Here is a 23,968-nt window from a genome sequence, read left to right as displayed (position 1 = left end):
TAGCTCTTCTGTAAAATCCCAGATTACAATTTCCCCAAAATGCTGCATGCATAGCCGCTACCAAGCCTAAGGGCCGCCACGCAACATTTACCTCCATCTAATGAAACACACACACCTGGTAACCAAGCAGGTTCTCATTGCTCAAGCTGCAGCTTGTTGTTGGAACTTTTTGTTTCATTCACTCTAGTTCACACATAAGTTCGTTTTGATACTAGCTGACTATGTTTTGTTCATTCTACAGCTTACCTGTCTCTAAATAGTTGTAGAGTTTAGAGTCAGTCCGGTTTATTCCAGATGAGTCTTTTATTTGTATAGCACATTTCAAAGTGCTTTACATCATAAAAACACACACAAAAAATACTAAGTCATGCAACTTAGAATCAACAATCGAAACATTACATTTAATCAAGTGCCATCATTAAATTCTTAATAAATTGTGCTTCAAAGGCAACTCTAAACAGGAGGGTTTTTAGTTGAGATTTAAAGGAAGTCAGTGTTTCAGCTGTTTTACAGTTTTCTGGAAGTTTGTTCCAGATTTGTGGTGCATAGAAGCTGGATGCTGCATCTCCTCATTTGGTTCTGGTTCTGGGGATGCAGAACCAGAACCTCATTTCTGAGGTTCTGAAATGAACCTCAGAAATGTTCATTTCAGAACAGCTGAAGAGCTGAGCTTTCTTGCTCAGCTCTTCAGTGATTTATAAACTAACAACAGTATTTTAAAGTCTATTCTTTGAGCTAAAGGGAGCCAGAGGAAGGCAGTTAGAACTGGTGTTATGTGCTCTATCTTCCTGGTTTTAGTGAGAACATCAGCAGCAGCGTTCTGGATCAGCTGCAGCTGGAGGATTGATTTCTTAGTCAGACCTGTGAAGTAATCAATGTGACTAAAGATAAACACACGGATTTGTTTCTCTAGATCACTCTGAGGCATAATTCCTCTAATCCTGGAAATATTCTTCAGGTGACAGAAGGCCGACTTTGTAAATGTCTTTATGTGGCTCTGAAGGTTCAGGTCAGAGTCCATCACTACTCCCAGGTTTCGGGCCTGATCGCTAGGTTTTAGTTGTAATAACTGAAGCTGTGTGTTGATTCTAGGTCGTTCCTCTTTAGGTCAGAAGATAAAAACTTCAGGGATTTTATCTGTTAGACAAACACAAAACAGGGTATTGTTTTCAAGGGCAGGGCAAATAATACATATTGTATTTGCTCATTATACTGCATTTCCCTCATATTATGTGTTTTACAATGATTTAAAGAATTAGTAAAAATAACAAAATCAGTGTTTGATTCTATGGTAAGGCCATCAGTCATGAACCTCGTCGGCTGGTTTCCGCAGGTGATTCATCATGGGAACTGAATGTTTCCTGACACACCGAGGAAGGCCTACAGCTTTCAGGATGGAGACAAAAACTGACCCTTTACCGCCATGGAAACCAACCAACACAGCAGAGCCAGAAACAATGTCACAGGAATACCAACTGAGGAACAAGTAACCCTGAAAATAAACAGCTAGAACTAATTTAATAACCTTTTTCTCTGTGTGTTTAAATAAAATAACATGAAAACATCAACACTATTTGTTCACTCCACTTATATGAGATTGCAAATTGGCTTATTTTATGTTTCATATTTTCATTTGTCAGAACACCATGAACTTGGTCTTCTTCACTCCAATCTGACAGAGTTTGAACTATTTTGCGTAGAAGAATGGACTCAGGTTTCAGTCTTTAGTGCTGGTCAAAACTTACTTCTGTAAAGTTTTGACTCAGACAGGCTGAATACAAACTCACCAAGCTCAGCTATGCACCATTTTCCTTCTAGTCCACAAAAATGGTGATTTTTAGTGCTGTTAGGAAAGATTTACTCTCAAGGTGTGAGAGTAAAAATATTTAGGCAATAACAAGGGCGGTAATATGTAAAAATCAACTTTGTTTTAGCTTTACATTATGTCATAATGTTAGTCCTTCATCAAAAACATTCCTAGAGTGTTGCTTTGATGAAGCTCCTCCCCCACTCAGCTCCTTCAGACTACCCAGCAGCAATTAGCAAACACTTGGTGAAACTTTGAATCTGCTGAGCTCATTATACGAGCTACTTCTCAGTGCAACGCTGGTAAAAAATGTTGCTAAAGGGTTAATAGAAGAGCAAAGTTGTGATGACTTCCTGAAGGCGGAGTTTCAGAAAGAGCAGGAGTTTCTTAAAGAGACAAAGTCCCAATTTCATGTCATTAAATTACAATATCAAATCTCTTTTAAGTCAAATTGCATATAAACAGTATTCTTTATAAAAACTAAAGGCAATAGTTACTTGATTGTGCTATATAATGGCACTATGTGCCTGAAAAACACATAATACTGCTCCCTTAAGGAGAATTTAAAACTTTTGAGCAGAACTTTGGGTTTCAGTTTTATAAATACTATCAGGTCCCCAAGAACAGACTCCTCATGGTCAGTGCCAGGATGCAACAAGTAATCCTGCTTTCCTCCTCAGTAGAATTCTGTATATTAAGAACACATATAGTGATTATGATACAGATAGTTCAGTAAAAAAAAAAAAAATGCTAATGCCGAGCCTGCAGACACAATGTTATCTCACCGCGGCAGACTTAACTTTAGAAAGAGGAAGAACTGAGAGGAGGAGCGCTGGAGGGAGACAAAATAAGAGCATGACGGAGGAAACAAAGAGGAGAAGCCTCGCTGCTGACGAGGCACTTTATCCAGGTCAGCGTCAGAAAAAACAAACAGTGGAAGTCTTTCATCGGGTGAACGGACATATAGCAGCTGATTTGTGGATCATAATGTGTGGCACAGCATGAGCCTAATGTCGGCTGGGGATGTAAGAATGTGGAGCAACGAATCTGAATGAAAAACTGCAAGAAATGTTTATTGCTTGAACAAAGAAACCAAAGAGAAGTTTTGAGGTTACAGTGAGTCTGCTGAAGAGAAGAAAATTGACTCAGTCAGGCTTTGATTTTCATTTCAGGGCTTTAGGAAAGCATCCAGTTTCAGTGGACTTTATGTTCTTCGTGAGGACTCATGATTCCGTTGTCTGTGCAGCTCATAGACGGTGATAAATCAGCTCTCAAACAACTGTGCGTCTATCCCTGAAGTGAAATCTTTTCCACATAAATGCTGGGGTTTGTGGGATAGATTATCACCAAACCCTGGATGCTTAGAGGGTGTCCAGTTCTGCTGCCACAGAATTGTTTGCTTTTTCTGCTTTATCCCGTTTAGATCCCAGAATGATGAAGTCTATCCCATCTTACAGTATGCAAGAAGCGGTAGCACCATGGGGAAGTCACACACACCACCACACCAGACTGAACACAGATAAATACTAGCAATATCATGCATTACTGAGGAAGGAAAGTAGATGGTGGAAAAACAGAGAATAAGCAGCAGAGTCATTAGCAATGACCTTCTGGAAACAACTGCCTTACTCCATCTTGTTAATGTTAATGAACATGATCATCACCTATGCAATGCATCTGATTTCAGGTGGTACCAGCAAGCTGGTTGTTAGTATGCTTCCATCTTGTTGGTCTGCTGTGAAACATAATGTACATCCAGATGCTGTGGTGAATGTCTGATTTGAAACTAGATGCAGTAATGGAAGCAGTCGGGACTACCAACTCACATAGACCCCTACTGCTGGTTAACATGGAGACGGAACACAGACTAGTACATAAACATTACTGCTGACAACGGAGTTATACTCCTTTCCCTTGGCCATCAAGATGTGGCAGGTGCTGCTTCAATTCCAAGTGCTGTTTGATGTCCATCTAAAGAGCCAAATTCATCAATATCCTCTGAAACACCATTTCCTCTCAATGTATGCTCCACATAATAACAAGTTATGAACTGAGGTCATACAAACTGCTCTGCAAACATGTGCAAAATAAAGGGTCGTCTTTAAGAGCTCAGTGAATTCCAGTGCAGCGTCGTGATAGGTGGAGTTGAAAACCTTCACCAACCTCCTACAGAGTCAATAACTACAGACCACCAAACTTTATGTGGTCTTTAAAATATCTCAAGCAAATCCAAGCCTCACGTCACCACGTGCAATGCAGTGGCGTAAAGTATGCAGCCACTGGAATTCAGAGCAGTGGAGACTTTTGTGTCTAACTTCACTATAATGTGTTTTTGGAAAAATGCCCAGAAATTTCCATAAGCACACTCCTAAACTTTGTAGAAAGTCTTTTTAGGAAAACTGAAACTGTTACCGGTACAAAGGTGAGAAAGCATGGCCGTTGTTGTGCCAATGGTAGTGGAGGGTAATAAAAAAATAAAAAATAACAGATTAACATTAATAAAACCACCAGATTCACATTATTAATATGTAGCTAACATAACAAAGTAAACAGTGAGATGAAACAAAAGAATGAGATGTCGTACAAGTTCATATGTGTAAAACCAAGAGAGTCTTTACTTTTGGCAATATAGCGTCTATGCATCTTGTCTAAATTTCCAGAAAATAACTGTCTCAAAATAACATCAACTCACTTTTCCATGTATTTTATATAGGAGGACGCATGATTCAAGACTGATGCATATTCTGCTTTCCTTGATTTAGATTGTGAGAAAAAAACTGGTTTAGGAACCATATTTTGCTGCTATTTGCATTGCAAGCCGCTTGCCGGTCCCTTTCATCCTTAGTCATGCTTTGGATGTTCTCTTTGAGGAGATGCCAGCAAGGGGGCGAGAACACAGGGCCCACCAATGCAACACAAAACAGCAGGGTAGAATATGACAGCAGTCTTTGGCAACAGGAATGAGGGGAGAGAGGAAGAAATGCAACCTCGTTGATACGGGGGAGACAACAGTATGACCCAGTTACATACAAAGCCTCCAGGGAAGGGTCTTGAGCACTCATGTGCTGACAACAGCATACTGCCGAGTACTTCCAATGTCCACGCAAGTTCAGCTGGTGATGGAAGGTCAAGAGTTGTAGAGGTTAAGGAGCGACAGATCTGAGGTTTCACACACCAGTCCCAGAGATCTGAGGCCACACACAGTCACAGAGGGGGGTTTGGCTCAGTGTGACCTACATTTGCGTAGGAAGAGGAATTAACGGTTTGTTGCAGACGCATTCTCATGACACTCTGTGTTCCTACAGTCTCTCTGGATTTCCATTAGTGGAGGGAGATCAGTAGTTACAATGATGGACATACGTGAGACACAAGACTTGGAGAAGTGACAATTTGAGAAGACTACCATCAGGACTTCTTTCCTACAGGAAAACTGAACTGAATTAATCAAAACAGTGTGTGTTCATCACAGCAATGGTAAAACAGCACAAAGGCATCTAGTTACACTGGATACATCCAGAACACATCAGCTTAGTTAGCAAGAATTAGGCTAAGACTGCATTCGCACCAGCCCTGATTAGACCGCTTTAATCAGACTAGTTCGTTTGTCTGGAAGGTCTGGGTCACTTGAGGATGTGTAATCAAACTCTGATGTGAACTTGATCTGGTCCAAGTACAAATCTCAGTCTTGGTTCATTTGGAATAAACTCTGGTGCTGTTCAAATAAATATGTGAAAGCCAAGCAGACTGGAGACCACTTCAAAAGCAAGAAGCGGACTACAGCGTAGAGAATGCTGGGTAAAAACAACCAACAAAACACACAAACAGGAAAAATTACTTGTGGTCTTTTACCAAAATAAAAAGGAAGCCCTACAACAAATTACAACACTACTCCAGTTTTGTTTTCATTTTGTGTCTTTAGAGGTTTTAGTCCCATTTCCTTCAGCAGTTCTTGGTGCAGCGGCCCCACAGGTGAGTGGGGTGCAAGGGGCACAGGTTGGATTGTTTGACCCAGTGCAGTGTGAAAGCAAACTGCAACAACTGAAAATGTAATAAATTTTGCAAGTTTGGTTCTCAATCAAACTGAGTCTACTGGACTATCAGGTGTGAAAACATCCTAAACCTGTCAGTCGTCTAGATGTCAGATGGGAACAATGCGTGAGTAGGCTGAATGCGATCCGTCGTCTGGCGGTTTGAGGAGGCGGGTCAATGTGTGTGTGTATGTCATTTGGTCCCAGATCGACGTCAAGCTCATTACCACTTTTCAATCTTCAGTTCTGCTGTTTTACCGTTAAAAAACAGATGATGGGTGTGGGATGAACACAATAAGGAAGAGAACTGATGGATGAAAAACGTTTCCTCAAGAGAGATGGAGGAACACCTCCATGTTAAAGGGGATGGAGCTGGGTGGGGTGCTGGAGGTCAAAGAGGGGTAAAGACCCCCCAGGACCCATAGCACAAAGTGTGCGGTGGAGGAGGTGTTTGGTGGATATCTGCACTGTCACGGTGCTCAGCTAATTTCCATAAATAAATGAGGGACGCGTGCCCTACTGGGTCATGCGTTGAGCTGGCAGATGCCGTCTTGTTTGACAGATGCTTTTGTTAGATGTCATGGAGGGAGCAGCTCTCTGTCTGGAGAGAAAAATAGAAACTCTTTGCTTTGATTTATTCTGGTGCTTCATTTCTTACGCTGCAGGTTGTTTCAGTTGCTTCGTATCAAATGATTTTCCAGGATGGAAAACTGGAGTCTGACCTGTTTGGCAGCTTTTTTTTATGACTCTGACTGTTGCTGCTTTTTAAAGTTGGAGCTGTCACTGATGTTAGGTATAACATCTGTGCAAAACAACAAGTCTGGCATTGACTTCCAAAATAGACAGATTATCATTCCTAAAAATGAAAAGTCAAACAGGAAAATGATTGTGTGCTCGTTGAATATTTGTGCAACTAGACAGTTGGTAATCATAAATCCAAGTATGAGAACCTCCTTTGAAGATATGTTCAGTTTCTTTTTAATAAAACCTTGGTGCTTGTTGCAAATCCTCTGAATACCTGCAGTAAGGAGGTTGAAGAGTTAAAAATGCTGATGCCCCAATGGGCATTGTTTCAACTCCAACTGAAAAGGTTTTTCACTTTTATTTTCCTTCTGAGTTAAATCCACCAGCTTGTTTCTTTGTCTTTACTATTTATGTAGTGCTGCCATCAAGTGGACGTCTGTGTTATTACTTACTAAAGAAATCCATCCATTCTATATTTTATTATGCGTTCTTATTATCTGATACATCTTTGATTTGTTCCGACTTAGAGATCCCCTGTAGTTGATAGAATTATATATTTTATATTCTTTTTTTTTGTTTACTATTAGTAATGTTCTTTAGGTTGTCTATCTAGTTAGTTTTTATATATATATATTTTATATTCTTTTTTTTGTTTACTATTAGTAATGTTCTTTAGGTTGTCTATCTAGTTAGTTTTTATATATATATATATTATATTCTTTTTTTTGTTTACTATTAGTAATGTTCTTTAGGTTGTCTATCTAGTTAGTTTTTATATATATATATATTATATTCTTTTTTTTGTTTACTATTAGTAATGTTCTTTAGGTTGTCTATCTAGTTAGTTTTTATATATATATATTTTATGTTCTTTTTTTTTTTAATCTGTACGGTTTTTTTAAACAAAGACAAAGACAAAACAGATGGTACAAGGTTACTGTTGTACTAAATTCCGATCTGAATATACTGAAGATAATTATAAAACCGTAGCAAAGCGGACTGGTAAAACTGCATCCTCAAGAGAGGAAATCCTATTTCATTATTTGGGTGGACCATAATCAGGGAATTTTTTCAAGAGCAATTTTGGGGGAGTCAGCAACACACACACACACACACACACACACACGCACACACACACACACACACACACACACGCACACACACGCACACACACACACACACCCACACACACACACACACACACACACACACACACAAACAGGTCAAAGTCAGATGCTTGTTGTTCATAGGCCACTCTGAGTGTGTAACTATTATTTATAATTAGCTTATATTGTACCAATGTTATTAGGGCTGTTTTAATGTTACAGGAGTAGCAAATTTATTTGCATTTTGAAATGAAGAGTGGTATTTAATGGTTCCATATTATTTTAGCTATTTGAAAGTAACATCAGCTGTAAAACACTATATTTACACTAAACAAGATAAGCTTAATATCTTATATTTCTGCAGGAAGAGTTTAATCTATAATTTTGTATGAACTACAAAAATAATGTAGAAATTGTTTATCCATGTTAAATAGCATGAAGTGTGTATTATTCAATGCTATTAAGAATGTAAATTTATTTTTTTTATCATGCTAGCTTTTTGTTCTTGGGGGCCCCCTGGTGGCGTAGGGGCCCTAAGCAATCGCTTAACTCACATGTGTGTATTACAAATCCATCCAGTGAGGAGTAACCTTTATTCAGTGTATGATTTGGAACCTAGTGGTATTTATTTTTTATATACTGAAATGTAAAATCTAACCATAAGGAAAAAGAAATCTGCTTTAGTTGAGTGTCTCTGTAGCCCCAGAGGGCCCAGTTTCTCATGCAGGCAGCAGGAAGCAGAGGCCTCTCCACTTCCTGTTTGGACATGTGGACCTCCAGGCTGCTGACTCCAGGGAGGAGCATGTTTACATGTTTGGCTTACAAAGATACCCAACACAACAGCTGTTTGAGGCGATCCGCCTCTCCAGAAGTAGCCTTCTGGTTAACAGTAGCACATCGGTTACCACGGAGATCAGTTCTATAACGAAACCCTACTCTAAACCAAGATTTAAGTTTTCATTGTCAACTCAAGAGTCACCCAGAAAACTTTTGTATGTGCGTTTATTCATCTTCTGTATCTGCTTTTCCTTGCAGGGTGAGGAGTGTGTGGTGTTGCCTGTTCCCAGCGGTCACTGGGTGAGAGGTACGACCTGGACTGGTCACCAGTCCGTCAGGGCAGCACAAAGACACACGGGACAATCACCCATGCACCCACACACTTATACCTAAGGACACAGAGAGACTAATTAACCAGCAGTCATGTTAGGAAGGAAGCCGGAGTACCTGCTAAAAACACAAAACATACACAGGAAGAATATGAAAGACCGCAGACTGGGATTCAAACCTAAGACCTTCTTGCTCCATGGCAACAGTGCTACCAATGCAGCATAAATGTGACAAGATTCATTGGGATATTCTAATTCATTGAATATGACCGTATTAACAGAAGCAGAGCATATCTTCAACACTTCTCCCTTTTCAGCACAATTAAAGCTGCGATATGGAGCCTTAAGTTGTTATTAGCACATTTAGCAGCACATACATGAGGTTAATTGACAGCACCAAGCCCCTCCTCCTGGCTCTGATTGGTTGTTTTTGAGGAGTAGTGGTGTATTTCTACAGGTGGCAGTAGGATCACAGGGAGGGAGCTTAATTTCTTTCTGATTATCTGTCTCATATTATGCTGTCACGACATGGTGACAGTTTTAACAAATATGTTTTAAGGAAAACATTTTTTGTCGAAGTTTCCTATTTGATATTTAACTGCTAAATTGTTCTCCAAACTCACTCTGGTTGTACTTTAACCTGAGTTGGCTGCAGTTGCAGGAATCATGTAAACCTGGCTAACCTGGTTAGTTACATAACACATTTGGAGTGCTGACCAGTGACCTCCTCCCTTTAACTCACAAAAATGACAGAAAATTAGTAATTTGCTCTTTATAAGCATTCAGTTTATTCCTAAAGTTACTGGTCTTGTCAACTGGACCAACAGAGGAGTATCTGACGGTTAACCTGTGCTGTTTTTGTGTTTTGTTGTCCTTATTTAACCTTTCCAGGCCGACTGTTGCTGCTGACTCTTGGCTGCCATGCTGAGATAAAGGCGGCCCGGTGCCAATCAGAACCTCTTAGTCCCCCTTCTTACCCACACAAAGCTCCATCTGAAGGACTCCGGCTGCCCCATTGGCCTACTTAAAACCTGTAAGGGGGCTATAAGTTGCCCTTGTCTTTCTTGAAACTGAACCCCCTCTCTGTTTTTGCTAGTCCTCTCACACACTCTTCTCGATTGTTTATTTGTCCCAATCTGATCTCTCTCCCCTCCTCTAAGCTCTGTCCCTTTCCCAGCCTCCCTCCCTTCTCTCTCTCTTCCTGCCCTCTCTCTCTCTTCCTTTGTCGCCCGCCCACTAGTTGATTCCAGCTCAGTGTCAGGAGGCGACGGGAGAGAAGGCCGAAGCAGACTTTTTCTCACCAAGCGTTGCTGCTTTTCCTGCTGCACCTTCCACTCTCACCATCACCGTGAGTATCCGGCTTTGGTCGCTCACACCAACAAATGGAAAGGAGCTTAATGGGATAAAACCAGGAATAGACTCCCACCCACCACCACCACCACCTTCAACACAGACCCGGTCTCTGTGTTGAATCCCAAAAGGATGGGAAGAGAGGTGGACGTGCAGGGAAGACAGGATCACAGATTGACCCGAGAGATTTCTAGAAGTGATTCAGTGTGAGAAGACTAAAGACAAACTGAGTATGTAGAAAAATGTTGCAACATAAAAAATGACTTATGTCTCTCTGCAAGTTCTAGGAATTTTTTTTTTCTGTCCTTGCAGAGATTAAACAGCAGAGTAGAAATGTAAACATGAAGGCTCGTTGGTAATCCAAACATTTAGACCTCTAATGTGTTTCAAGAAAGAGACCAGCTCTGAAAATTGTGAAGAACAAAATCTTAATGTTGTCATGTTTCTGGCCCGTCTGCCTGCTATGTTTGTCCCCGCAGTTCCCACCTCTCATCAAGCTCATCTGGTTCACCTGCATGCTGAGTGCAATCAGGCTCATGTTTCCCACCTGTGCACAGCAGTTATATTCAGCTCTCAGGCAGGCAGACGGTGCCAGATTTTTGAAAGCCTCAGAGTGAGTAGATATCCAGCATTTCTTCCTGACCTGACCCCGTTCTGAACACTTTTCTGCCCCTCGGATTTGCCTGCCTTGTCTAGCCCACGTCGGATTCTCCACTGGCTTCTGTTTTCTGGACACGATCCTGTTTCTGCCCTCTGACCTCTGTCTCCTGCCTCGCCCTTTGGATTTTGTCTGCTAGAAGTTGCCTGAACGTGCTGGACCCTTTTTCTGTGCCCTGACCACCGCTCTCTGCCTGACCCTCAGACTGGTTTTACTCTGTCCTGCCTGCTCCTAGCTCCGTCCCTCCCTGGAGCTGCCACTGGTTGCCAGCCTTTGTGCTACCTGGATCACTCATCCTCCACAAACGCTAAGTAGAGGTTCCGGTTCCTTTGCTGGTGGCTGCCTGTCCCTTACCCCGAACTTCAATAAAGAACTTATTATTTTTGTACTTTGTGTCTGACTGAAATTTCGGGTCCTCAGTTCTGATCATTACAGAAAAATCTGGCCAAAAATGGACCCTTCGTCAGCACAAGAGTGGCGCAGCAATGTTGAAAGTGCGATCAGTCGACTTAATACTGGCATGAATGAGATCATTACCACGCTTCGTAACATGTCTTCTCCCCCTGACCAGGCACAATCACAGACACCTAACCAACCAGCCCCTGCAGTTCAGCCTGCTGTGGTCAAGGAGCCTCGTCTGACCCCTCCTGAGCTGTTCAAAGGGGACCCAGACCAGTGCCGTGCTTTCCTCACTCAGTGTGAGAGCCACTTTGAGTTGCAGCCCTCCTCTTTCCCTACTGAACGTTCTAAGGTGGCATTTGTGATCTCACTTCTGTCCGGTAAGGCCAAACAGTGGGGCACAGCAGAATGGCAGAATGAATCGGATTCTTGTTTGACCTATTCTGCGTTCTCTAAGGAACTGATCAGGGTTTTTGATCCCATCTTACCTGAGAGAGAGGCAGCTAGGGGGCTACTATCCGTAAAACAGGGTGGTAGGAGTGTAGCTGCTTATATTATTGATTTTCACCTGTTATCTGCAGACAGTAGGTGGAATCAGGAGGCATTAATGGATGTGTTCATGCAAGGCCTTAATGAAAATATCAAGGATGAGTTGGCCACCCGAGATTATCCTAAATCCCTCAAGGATCTTGAAGATTTGGCGACTAGGATAGATCTGCGTCTCACTGAAAGGAGAAGGGAGAGACATCACAAGGAGGCCTCATCGGCCCCATTTGGCCACTCAGACCCTTGGTCCAAAGCCACAAGCTGCTCTTTCCCCCCAGTGGTGGCACCAGATCCTGAGCCGATGCAGTTGGGGAGAACAAGGATCTCCCTGGAGGAACGGTCTCGTAGAAGGCAGTTTAATTTATGTTTTTACTGTGGAGGCAAGGGTCATATGGCGGCCAAGTGTCCATTAAAAGGGCAGGCTCAGTAGAGGTTAGGGGAGTTCTACTGAGCCATAGCTTGTTGTCCATCTCCTCACCGTGTTCTTTCTCTGCTAACCTTGTGGTCTCCTCCATTCCCCACCAGGTATCAGTTTTCATTGACTCCGGAGCTGATACAGAGTTCATGGATGAATCTTTTGCCAGGGGCCTCAACATCAAACTCCTCCACACTTCATCGGTCCATAACGTTCTAGCTTTGGATGGACATCACATTAGCCGGTCCCACCTCATCACGGAAAAGGTCAGTCTGACGCTCGGTGGCAATCATCAGGAGGAGATCACTTTTGTGATTATCGACTCACCAACTGTGGTGAGCCCATTGTTTTGGGGGCCTCATGGCTTAACAAGCATAATCCTCATATTGACTGGCAGGCCAAGGAGATATTGGGCTGGTCAAGGTCCTGCTCTACCACCTGTTTGCTCTCTGCTTGCATCCCTTCCTTTCCAGACAATGCCATTGAGGAGACTTACCCAGATCTGTCCAAGGTGCCACCTGAGTATCATGATCTGAAGGAGGTGTTCAATAAGTCCCGAGCAACAGCCCTTCCCCCTCATAGGCCCTACGATTGTGCCATTGACCTTCTTCCAGGTACGTCACCCCCCAAGGGGCGTTTATATCCACTGTCTGCCCCCGAGAACCAAGCAATGAGGAAATATGTTGATGATTCTCTCAAGGCGGGAATCATTCGCCCATCCTCGTCTCCTGCTGGTGCTGGATTTTTTTTCGTAGGCAAGAAGGATGGGTCTTTAAGGCCCTGTATAGATTACAGGGGTCTTAATGACATTACTGTTAAGAATCGGTATCCCCTTCCCCTCATGAATACTGCCTTTGACCAGATCCAAGGAGCCAAGTTTTTCACTAAATTAGACTTGCGCAACGCATACCATCTTGTTCGCATCAGGGAAGGGGACGAGTGGAAGACCGCGTTCAACACCCCCACTGGTCATTATGAATACCTGGTTATGCCCTTTGGGTTAACCAATGCACCAGCAGTCTTCCAGGCTCTGGTCAATGATGTCTTGAGGGACATGGTTGGGCACTTTGTATTTGTTTACCTTGATGACATTCTCATCTACTCTCAGGACCTGGATTCCCACAAGTACCATGTTCGGCAGGTTCTTCTCCGCCTCCTCCAGAATCATCTTTTTGTAAAGGCAGAGAAATGCGAGTTCCATACCACCACCACCTCTTTTCTTGGCTACATAATCTCCCCTAACAAGGTGATCATGGATCCCGCTAAGATTTCAGCAGTCTCCGAATGGCCCACACCCACAGACCGCAAACAGCTACAGAGATTTCTTGGATTTGCAAACTTTTACCGTCGTTTCATCCGTAGTTATAGCCAAGTAGCATCTCCTCTTCATGCCATCACCTCGTCCAAGGTCCGGTTCACCTGGAGCAAGCAGGCAGAGGAGGCTTTCTCTAGACTCAAGTCTCTGTTCACCTCCGCTCCAGTTCTCCGGTCCCCTGACCCTGCAAGACAGTTTATTGTAGAGGTTGACGCCTCTAGCACTGGGGTAGGTGCTGTCCTCAGTCAGAGAACCACTGATGGTCGTATTCATCCGTGTGCCTTCTTTTCCAGGACTCTATCCAGTGCTGAACGGAACTATGATGTGGGGGACAGGGAGCTTTTGGCTGTTAAGCTGGCCCTAGAGGAGTGGAGGCATTGGCTGGAGGGGGCCAAGGAGCCATTTCTAGTATGGACAGACCACAAGAACCTGGAGTACTTGAAGGCAGCAAAACGACTCAACCCCAGACAAGCAAGGTGGGCTCTGTTTTTTGGACGGTTTAATTTTGCGCTCTCTTACAGACCTGGAACCAAGAACATAAAACCGGATGCCTTATCAAGGATTCATGAATCCTCTGAGGTGGGGGCTGCTGGTGCAGAGGAGTTTATTCTCCCAGACTCGGTGAGACTGACTGTGACCATGTTGGAACTGGAGGAGGAGGTCAGGGATGCCACCCGAGATCTCCGGGTCCCAGCCTCGTGCCCCCCTGACAGGCTGTTTGTCCCAGAACATCTGGTCCCCAAGGTACTCCGGTTCTGCCATAAATCCCGTCTGTTCTGTCATCCAGGCATTAGCAAGACCTTACAAATTGTTCAGTCCCAATTCTGGTGGGGCTCAATGACCAAGGATGTTAAGGAGTTTGTTACAGCCTGTCATCAGTGCTGTCAAGCAAAGTCCTCTCGTCGCCCACCCTCAGGGTTGCTACGGCCCCTTCCCATCCCATCACGCCCTTGGTCGCACATTGCCATGGACTTCGTCACAGGTTTGCCCAGTTCCGATGGTTTTGTTGTCTTGTTAACTATCATTGACAGATTTTCTAAGATGGTCCACCTGGCCCCCCTCAAGAGACTCCCCTCTGCTAAGGAGATGGGGGAGATCATGGCACGGGAGGTTTTCCGCCTCCACGGGCTCCCCACTGACATAGTCTCGGACAGAGGTCCCCAATTCGTCTCTCGGTTCTGGAAGGAGTTCTGCACCATGCTTGGGATATCCGTCAGTTTATCATCTGGGTTCCACCCCCAAACTGATGGGCAGTCTGAGAGGGCTAACCAGGAGATTGAGACCAAGCTTCGTATCCTTTGTGACACTGATCCTACCAGGTGGGCACACAACCTACCATGGGTGGAGTATGCCTTGAATGCTCTCCCCTCTAGCTCCACTGGTCTTTCGCCCTTCTACATTGTTCATGGGTTCCAGCCACCGGTGTTCACTATTCAAGAGAGGGAGGCTAAGGTCCCCTCCGCTCACGCTGCAGCCATGAGGTGCCAACGGATCTGGAGGAGAGCTCGGAGGGCCATGACCAAGATGTCGGAGGTGCAATCCAGATCTGCTAATCGCCACAGAGTCCCAGCACCCACCTACCGTGTTGGCCAGAAAGTCTGGTTGTCTTCCAAGGATCTCCCCCTACGGGTGGAGAGTCGGAAATTGGCACCTCGTTTCATTGGTCCCTTCCCCATCTCCAAGGTTGTGAATCCTGTGGCGGTCCGCCTACAGCTGCCCCGTTCAATGAGGATTCACCCAACATTCCATGTGTCTCGGGTCAAGCCCTACACCTCACCTCGTCTTGAGCCTGCCTCCAGACCCCTCCCGCCCACTCGGTTCCTGGATGGGGACCCAATCTACACCGTACGTCGCATCCTCCGGTCCAAGAGAAGGGGACGTGGCGTCCATTACCTGGTCGATTGGGAGGGCTATGGACCGGAGGAGCGGACCTGGATTCCTGGTCGTTTTGTCATTGACAAGACTCTCCTGAGGGACTTTCACCGCCTCAATCCTGATCAACCGAAGGGTCCGTCAGGAGCCGGACCTTAGGAGGGGGGTACTGTCATGTTTCTGGCCCGTCTGCCTGCTATGTTTGTCCCCGCAGTTCCCACCTCTCATCAAGCTCATCTGGTTCACCTGCATGCTGAGTGCAATCAGGCTCATGTTTCCCACCTGTGCACAGCAGTTATATTCAGCTCTCAGGCAGGCAGACGGTGCCAGATTTTTGAAAGCCTCAGAGTGAGTAGATATCCAGCATTTCTTCCTGACCTGACCCCGTTCTGAACACTTTTCTGCCCCTCGGATTTGCCTGCCTTGTCTAGCCCACGTCGGATTCTCCACTGGCTTCTGTTTTCTGGACACGATCCTGTTTCTGCCCTCTGACCTCTGTCTCCTGCCTCGCCCTTTGGATTTTGTCTGCTAGAAGTTGCCTGAACGTGCTGGACCCTTTTTCTGTGCCCTGACCACCGCTCTCTGCCTGACCCTCAGACTGGTTTTACTCTGTCCTGCCTGCTCCTAGCTCCGTCCCTCCCTGGAGCTGCCACTGGTTGCCAGCCTTTGTGCTACCTGGATCACTCATCCTCCACAAACGCTAAGTAGAGGTTCCGGTTCCTTTGCTGGTGGCTGCCTGTCCCTTACCCCGAACTTCAATAAAGAACTTATTATTTTTGTACTTTGTGTCTGACTGAAATTTCGGGTCCTCAGTTCTGATCATTACAAATGTCTCTAGTTAGTTTGAATTGCACATTTGAAACCAATGTCTGGAAAATCTGGGAACCTTGAAACTGGACCTTTCTCCCCCTTGGATCAAATCACAGTTGAAATAAAATGCAGCAGATTTACAATAAATGCTTTTAGAAGTACACCTTGCAGCAGGAGCGTCCAAACACAGTTCACATGATACCAAGTTGGACAGCTGTCTTTAGAGGTGGTTGATGTAGACAAACATGTTTCTACATTTTGACGTGTAAGATCTTTACCAACAAATTATACTTTTTTGAAATGGAAAATTTTAAGCACAACACAAAGTATTTTCTTTTGTTAACCAATCTTTTGCTTTCAATTGTTACAAGAAGACCACAAACATTTGGTGGATTTTATTTAAAAGCGCTCCTCAGGTCATAACACAGCTAAATCCAGTAAGTGTTCAAAGTGTGAGTGACCTCCATCCAAACCTAATCTTTCTTTTGGTACTACTCTGTTATTTGCATTAACATTTTGCATGTTTTGTTTATTGTAGGTAAAACTAAAAGAAATTCACAATCAATGTACTTTTGCATTTCTAATTTATCTATGTAATTTTTGTGACCCTTGAGCACTTTCAACTCGAATATTCTCACATTCTCAGTAATATAAAAAAAATAAATAAATGAATTAGAAGACATCACCCCAGTTGTAAAGTCCCTGTAGGTCAGAGGATAGACTTTAAAATACTTCTGTTTGCTTATAAATCACTGAACTACTTACTTAGCACTAAAATACATTAAAGGTTTGTTGTTGTATCAACCTTCCAGAGGTTCTGATTCAAATCTAGAAAAACAGAACCAAACATGGAGAAGCAGCATTCAGCTTCTACGCACCACAAATCTGGAACAAACTTCCAGAAAACTGCAAAACACCTGAAACACTGAGTTTCTTTAAATTAAGTCTAAAAATCCTCCCGTTTACAGCTGACTTTTCTTAACATCAACTGGAACATTGACTAACATATTTGATGTATTTTTTTGCTTGATGATTTGACAAAATATGTTTATTGCTTGTTTCATCATCTCTTACCATATTCTGGTTTGTTAACTGCCTTGTAGCTGAAACATGCCATGATGCCTTGACTTTAAAGAAACAGAAGATCCAATCATTTTAACTGAATGTCATTAAAATCTCAGAAGACATTTAGCAGTGAGCTTTGGGGTGAAGTTTACAGCAAGAGCAGAGGCAGGAACAGCAGCAGCAGCAGCAGCATCTGGAGTGTCGCATGAGATAAGGCAGACAAACACAGATCCGTGTTTGCGAGCAGCACCTGGCGATCATCACTGCTGCTTCAAAGCCGCCCCTTGTTTAAAGAACCCACACTGATCAGACCTAAAATACTAAACATGGAAGTAAACGTGACCAGGTGGGTTGTAGATTACAGCGTCGTGTGTGATTAATGGCAGCAGACATCGAGAGCCTGGCGGGTAAAGAAGGGATTTGGGTTCCTGCAAGGACATCTTTCTGAAGCTCTTAGCCAGATGGTCTGTGTCACTGTTGTAAATAACAACATGACGTAGCAAAACTTTGATATTTAAAGAGAAACAGCAGCTAATTAAGTCCATGAAAGCATTAAGCAGTGTGACAGCCAACTCACATGTAGAAAAGTTGAGTTTAACTTTATAATCTGGTGTCTTTGCCTGAGTTAGCTCCATGTTGTGGTTACTGTTTTTCTGTTCTTGTTTGAGATGAAAATCCAACTTTCTGCTCATCGCGTTGCTTTAGTTCCTGTGCTTAAAAATATCAGCGTTCTGAAATATGAATAAATGAGAGGTGCTATTTTACAGATGCTGTGAAATTGATTAACATCCGTGGTTAAGATATTTCAAATAAAATGAAGTCATACTTCTTTAAAATGGTAACTATTTCAACAATAAACATGTATGTATGAAATGTGTCCAAATCTCCGTCGGTAATGTCGAAAAAAACACAATTTTGCAATTGTGTTAGGAATTAAATTAAAATCACACCTGAGTAATCTAATCATGGCAGTGTCACATGTAAACAGTTACATGAGATATAATCATAATTCAAACATGGCACTAGTGCTCTTCATCTATCAGCCAATCAGAGGAGACGTTGGCACCTTATTTGGTGTGGTGCTGCTACTTTGGAGCACCGTTTGAAGCATTTTGGAGAAATTGTAGTCTGAGATTTTACAGAAAAGTTATAAATTCAACACATTGCAATGACACAACTTTTTATGGAAGGAAGGAAGGAAGGAAGGAAGGAAGGAAGGAAGGAAGGAAGGAAGGAAGGAAGGAGGGAGGGAGGGAGGGAGGGAGGGAGGGAGGGAGGGAGGGAGGGAGGGAGGGAGGGAGGGAGGGAGGGAGGGAGGGAGGGAGGGAGGGAGGGAGGGAAGGAAGGAAGGAAGGAAGGAAGGAAGGAAGGAAGGAAGGAAGGAAGGAAGGAAGGAAGGAAGGAAGGAAGGAAGGAAGGAAGGAAGGAAGGAAGGAAGGAAGGAAGGAAGGAAGGAAGGAAGGAAGGAAGGAAGGAAGGAAGGAAGGAAGGAAGGAAGGAAGGAAGGAAGGAAGGAAGGAAGGAAGGAAGGAAGGAAGGAGATCTGTAAAAGTAAGAAAACAGACTCTGCCAAATTGTTACTATTTATGGTCTTTGGAATAAATTATCATAATATTTTGCTTCAACTTACATTTACAATTCAGGAAAACTCAGCGTGTGATGACCACTTTGGAGCTTAAACAGCTTGTATTCCTAGTGTTAGTCATGGAAACAAATTCTCTCTCCATATTTCTAGTAAATCACCGTTCTGAGCAGCAGATGGGATAAAAACATTTACTCATGCGTTTGCAGATGCTGCGCTTGACCTCGTCTCGCCTGGGAAGTCTTCTGGCCGGCCGGCCCACAGCAGCCCTGACCTTCAGCATCAAGGGGAGGGCGGCGAGCCAACAGAGCCATGGTACGAATATTACTCATATTAATAATCTGAAAAAACTTTGATTTGTTTTTTGCATTTTTTTCTGTCATACATTGGCAAGGTTTCTCATGCTGAACTTAATTTTGGAGCAAAATGTGAAGTTGTAAACGATTCAAGTTTCTTTTCTTTGTTTACATTAAGTGGTAAGAATTTAATATAAGACTAGAATTCATATAATCGCAAAATAACACATGGCGTATGAAGAAGGTTCCTGATTCTCACTGTGCATTAATGATCAACTCAGTGTGTTTTCATGAGATTAGTTCATGGTAACTAATCAACAATGTTTTTTGTTTGTTTGTTTGTTTTTTATCTGTTTGTTCATTCATTCCAGGTTCAGGTCCCTGTTGTCATAAATTTAAGCAAACAATTCAGGGGAAAAAAAACAAAACAAAGAAAAACATAAAAAACTCAATATCAATCAGAGGAAACTATACTGAGATCTAATAAAACACACACTGATTCCCTCACTGTTCCATGTACTTAATCAACAAATCTCTGTTACAATACAAAAAGGTTTTGCAGCTTCTTTATTAAATGGCTCCCTGTTAACATAATAAAACAAATATATTCGGGAAATGCGTCTTACTAAGAATTTGTTCTTAGTAAGACCACTTCATGCTAGTCGTGCTTCTTTTGATTATCCAACACGTTTATCCTTCCAGGAGTGAACAGGGAGGCTGGTGCCTATATGTCCAGCAGTAATCTGGCTTTAATATTACCGATGTTTTTATTTGCACTTCAATAGGGAAAATAAATCCAAACATCAGAACGTGTATGTGTCAAACCAGCAGATGGCACTGTTGCACCATCTTGAAAACATCTCGTCCTTTAGATGACTGTGAAAACAACAATAAAAACAACAATAACAATAATAATAACCATATCTTCTTGTACTGCTGTCCTTCCAGAGGTGTCAGAGCCAGTGGACATGTCTCGGCCGATGTACTACGACCGCGTGGACATGCCTCTGCCTGACAAGCCCTATAAGGACGTGCTGAGTGAAGCTGAACAGAAGCTGAAGCAGAAGGAGAAAGGACCCTGGAGTCAGCTGACCAATGAGGAGAAGGTCGCCTGTAAGTCCCGCCCACTTCTTAATCTGAAAGGTTAGAATTTTCATCATCTGCTCCAAATGAGCCAGCGGATTATTAATACCAGTAACACCAGTCAGATGAAACCTCTCCTGGTGAGAATCTGGAAGCTGACATCAGAGAGCAACATAAAGGTTGTTCAGGTTTCATTTCCTTTGTTCATGTTTATATAAAATCATCATTTGTCACTGGTTTTAAATATTCTCTGAAAATAAACTCAAACTGATGCTGATTATGACTCAGACAGTTTATATTTGGATGTGTCACAATATAAATCATTCAGGGAAAATTCTGACAGGGGAACTGAGACTAGTCAAAAAAAATGTCAAAAAAGAAAATTAAAAATGTTACATCAGATGGTAAAACATGGACTTACAGCGCAGTGTTGTAAATGTAAACCAACTTTGATTCAAAGAAGAACACAGTCTGGCTCAGAAACACTAAAATATGCAGAAATGTATCAAACTCAAGAGATTTACACAGATCTGTAAATGAACCGTCTGATTTCTTCTCTTTCTTCAGGGATTCATTAGTTCACACAGTTGGATATCTTTTTCACATGTGACCACATTAATACATTCAGTGTGTTTCATTGTGGTTTCATGTGACAGACCAACACAAAGTGGCGTGTAATAGTGACAGTTTTTAAAGTTCTGCAGATTTCAGCCCAAGGCCTCTTTCCAAATAGTTGATACTCAGTCAGGTCGGCTGGAGAGTATCTGTGAACTTTTATTTTTGCCACAGACTCAGTTTGGACTTTGACTGGGCCATTCTAAACACATCCACCACATTGGTCTAAACCATGCCATGTGTTGGTAGGTTTGTAGTTGTGCCTCTGTAGTGGATTTTTTGAGTTTAACATATTGTTTTGGAATGGGGAAAGCATTTATTGTATTGTTTATTATTTATTGTGATAAATGTGTTATTATGATAAGGATTTTTGATTTATTGTTGTCACAGTAAATTCCACTTAATGATGTTTACAAAACCCCCAAACTGTCCGTATTGTTGAGATGGGTTTTTTTGTTGTTGTTTTTTTTTTGTGTTTTTTTTTACAATTTTTCTCCACAGATTGTTCAATAAAGGTGTATCAATAAATATCAGTAAATTTGAAAATGTGATCAAATGCAGTCACTGTGGGCAGTTTAGCGATGACAATCTCACTTCTTTATGTGAACAGTGTCCTAAAGAAACAAATGGAAATGCTGTTCAGGAGCAATATTTGTGTTGTGGGGCTTTAATTGCTGTGTCATGGAGTCAAGTTAGCTACAAATAAAGTAATAGTTATTTTCATCACTTTAAGCTTTATTACAATAGTGATAATGATACAAAACTGTTACTATTGTAATAGAATTGTAAGGTTCTTGTGCTTTCCAGAGATGAATAGTTGTAATATCACAGAATATTGTGATAAAACTGTAAGTTTAGACCATAACTCTGCTTTAAACTCCTTCGCCATGTTCTCCCTGACCCGTCTGCTGTGCTCCTCGGTCCTGGTGCTCCTCTTTGTTCTCTAATGCTGCCTAACAAAACACATTTTTAGTTTTTGTTTCAATAGGCACCACGTTGTGCTGGTCAGTCGCATAAAATCACAGTTAAGTACCTCGAAATTTTTAGTTGTAACGAGATTAAATGTGGAAAAGTTAAATGGATGCATTATAATGATTATAAATCATTATAATATTTTATAATGATTCTTTTATAATGAAAGAATCATTATAAAATAATCATTTATAATGATTCTTTTCAGAATCATAAAATTATTATAAATCATTATAAAATGATTCTGAAAGAATCATTTTATAAAACACCGAATTCTATTTTCGGCTCGTTCGCTTTTGGGGTTTTATGTTGTCTTTTTTTTTTTTTTTTTTTTTTTTTTAATCTTGAATGTAGAAGTTGAAAGCAGACTCCTCTCTCCTTCCCTCCAGTGTACCGTCTCAAGTTCTGCCAGAGCTACTCTGAGATGAGGGCTCCCTCAGCAGAGTGGAAGACTGTGTTGGGAGGAATGCTCTTCTTCATAGGCTTCACGGGTCTGGTGGTCTGGTGGCAGAGGATTTACGGTAAAAAGGTTTTCACTCTCTTAACAGATTTGGCAGTAAAAGGAGAGACCTGGGATCATAACCTGTTGTCTTCTCCAGTCTACCCCCCCAGCCCCAGGACGCTGGATGGTGACTGGAAGGCCATGCAGCTCCAGAGAATGCTGGACATGAGGATCAACCCTGTGGAGGGATTATCCGCCAAGTGGGACTATGACAAGGGCCAGTGGAAGTGAGACGGGGGGCCACAGAGGCTCCTCTACAGCTACTGAAGGCTTCTGTCATTAATACTGCTGTAGCCGTCCACATGTAATCACAGATTAATAATAAAACTTTATGATAACTCAGTTTAACTTGTTTTGATTAAGGAGCAGGGAAAAAATCTGTAAAGAGAGTTTTATGAAATTTTCTTTCCTGCAGCGTTGAACTAAAACTTACATTTTATATCAGCAATTTTTTTGCTTCTATTTGATAGTTTTATCAAATAGAAAATTCACATTTTGCACGTTTTTATACTTCTATTTGGGTTTCTACTTCTTCTAAAAACAGTCAGAGCATTAAAAACAACACCCAGATGTTTTTAGGTAATAAGTGAAATCTTTTTTTTTTTTTTGGTGTCTGGAAAATGAAAACCTCCCAAATGTAACGTCACAAATCAGCAACCCCAGCGAAGTCCAGCCTGTTACCCAGCAGCCCAAGCGCCACTGCAGCACATTTGGTCAGCTGTATTGACTGCTTATGCCCTGTAGAAAGGCTGCTGAAAAAGAAAAAAAGTGTTTTGTTGTTGACTTTCCATCCAGAAACCACTTGTTGTGTTTTTATTGGTTGTGCAAGAGGCTCCACATCTCCTGCACAACACATGGGAGGGAGAGACCAGCAGCAGCTTGTTTAGATTTAAAGTGACAGAACATTTCGAACATTCCCTAAAACACTTCGAATGGAGCTCGAAATAGACAGAACTGAGCAGACTCAAATGTCACTATTTAAGAATGATTTGTGCAAAAAATGTGATGGGCATGTTTTGTATCACCCATAAACGTATCATAACCTGTTCAAGGAGGCCTAATGGGCCACCTTAAAGGCTGAGTGGTGTATTACATTTGCAGAAACGTCAACACTGAGTCAGAAATCAACGGCCATGTGATGGAAAAGTCCAATTTTACAGGAAATCTAGTTATGAAATATATTATGAGTGTTATTTGATTGTTTACAGTCTTGATGCATGATGCATAAACTCCTGATCAAGATCTGATATAATGATGTAACAGAAATAACAAAAAGGAAAGAGATGGAAAGAAATTAAAAAAAATGGATTTAAACTATAGCCAAAAGTCTAAAAAATGACCTCAGTAATGAGTAATTAATCAGCACCATTTTGTTGAGATTTCATTTTACATTTTACTAGTTGAAACAAGTCCAGCTGTTGTTTGTTTCTTTTTATTAATCTAAATTTTTATTACATCAGCAAAGAGGAATACTCACTGCAACATCTCTGCATCATCATCAGCTGCAGTCTGAACCTGGAGGTCATAGTTGGACTTCCACTGGGAGGAAACATCTCTAATTAATTTCAGTAATGTTGGAAGACGTCAAGGTTTATTTTTTTCTTATCTGAAAACAAAACTTTCTTACATCTGTAAGTGTTCCATGGAGAAGTTTGTGGCCGTGATAGACGTTCTCTTGTCTTGTGGACGCTCTCTTC

The 23,968-nt window shown here is 42.2% G+C and overlaps 1 protein-coding gene across 1 annotated transcript; it reads left to right on the top strand.

Annotated features, from left to right (window-relative positions):
- Positions 1-10,005: 10,005 nt before the first annotated feature.
- Positions 10,006-22,613, top strand: cox4i2 (cytochrome c oxidase subunit 4I2). Its single transcript, XM_015013018.2, has 5 exons — positions 10,006-10,139; positions 19,013-19,118; positions 20,048-20,212; positions 22,159-22,290; positions 22,369-22,613. Exons 2-5 carry the CDS (start codon positions 19,013-19,015, stop codon positions 22,500-22,502), a joined length of 537 nt encoding a protein of 178 aa, XP_014868504.1. The 5' UTR covers positions 10,006-10,139; the 3' UTR covers positions 22,503-22,613.
- The last annotated feature ends 1,355 nt before the right edge of the window (positions 22,614-23,968 follow it).

This window comes from Poecilia mexicana, unplaced genomic scaffold, assembly GCF_051168715.1.
Source record: "Poecilia mexicana isolate PSO_F unplaced genomic scaffold, ASM5116871v1 scaffold_7, whole genome shotgun sequence".
Taxonomy (NCBI): domain Eukaryota; kingdom Metazoa; phylum Chordata; class Actinopteri; order Cyprinodontiformes; family Poeciliidae; genus Poecilia; species Poecilia mexicana.
This window is presented reverse-complemented; position numbering and strand designations above follow the sequence as displayed.

Coding starts and splice junctions, on each gene's coding strand:
- cox4i2 (XM_015013018.2), top strand. CDS start 19,013: ATGCTGCGCTTGACCTCGTCTCGCCTGGGAAGTCTTCTGGCCGGCCGG. Junction 19,119..20,047: donor GGCGAGCCAACAGAGCCATG/GTACGAATATTA, acceptor CTGTCCTTCCAG/AGGTGTCAGAGCCAGTGGAC. Junction 20,213..22,158: donor CAATGAGGAGAAGGTCGCCT/GTAAGTCCCGCC, acceptor CCTTCCCTCCAG/TGTACCGTCTCAAGTTCTGC.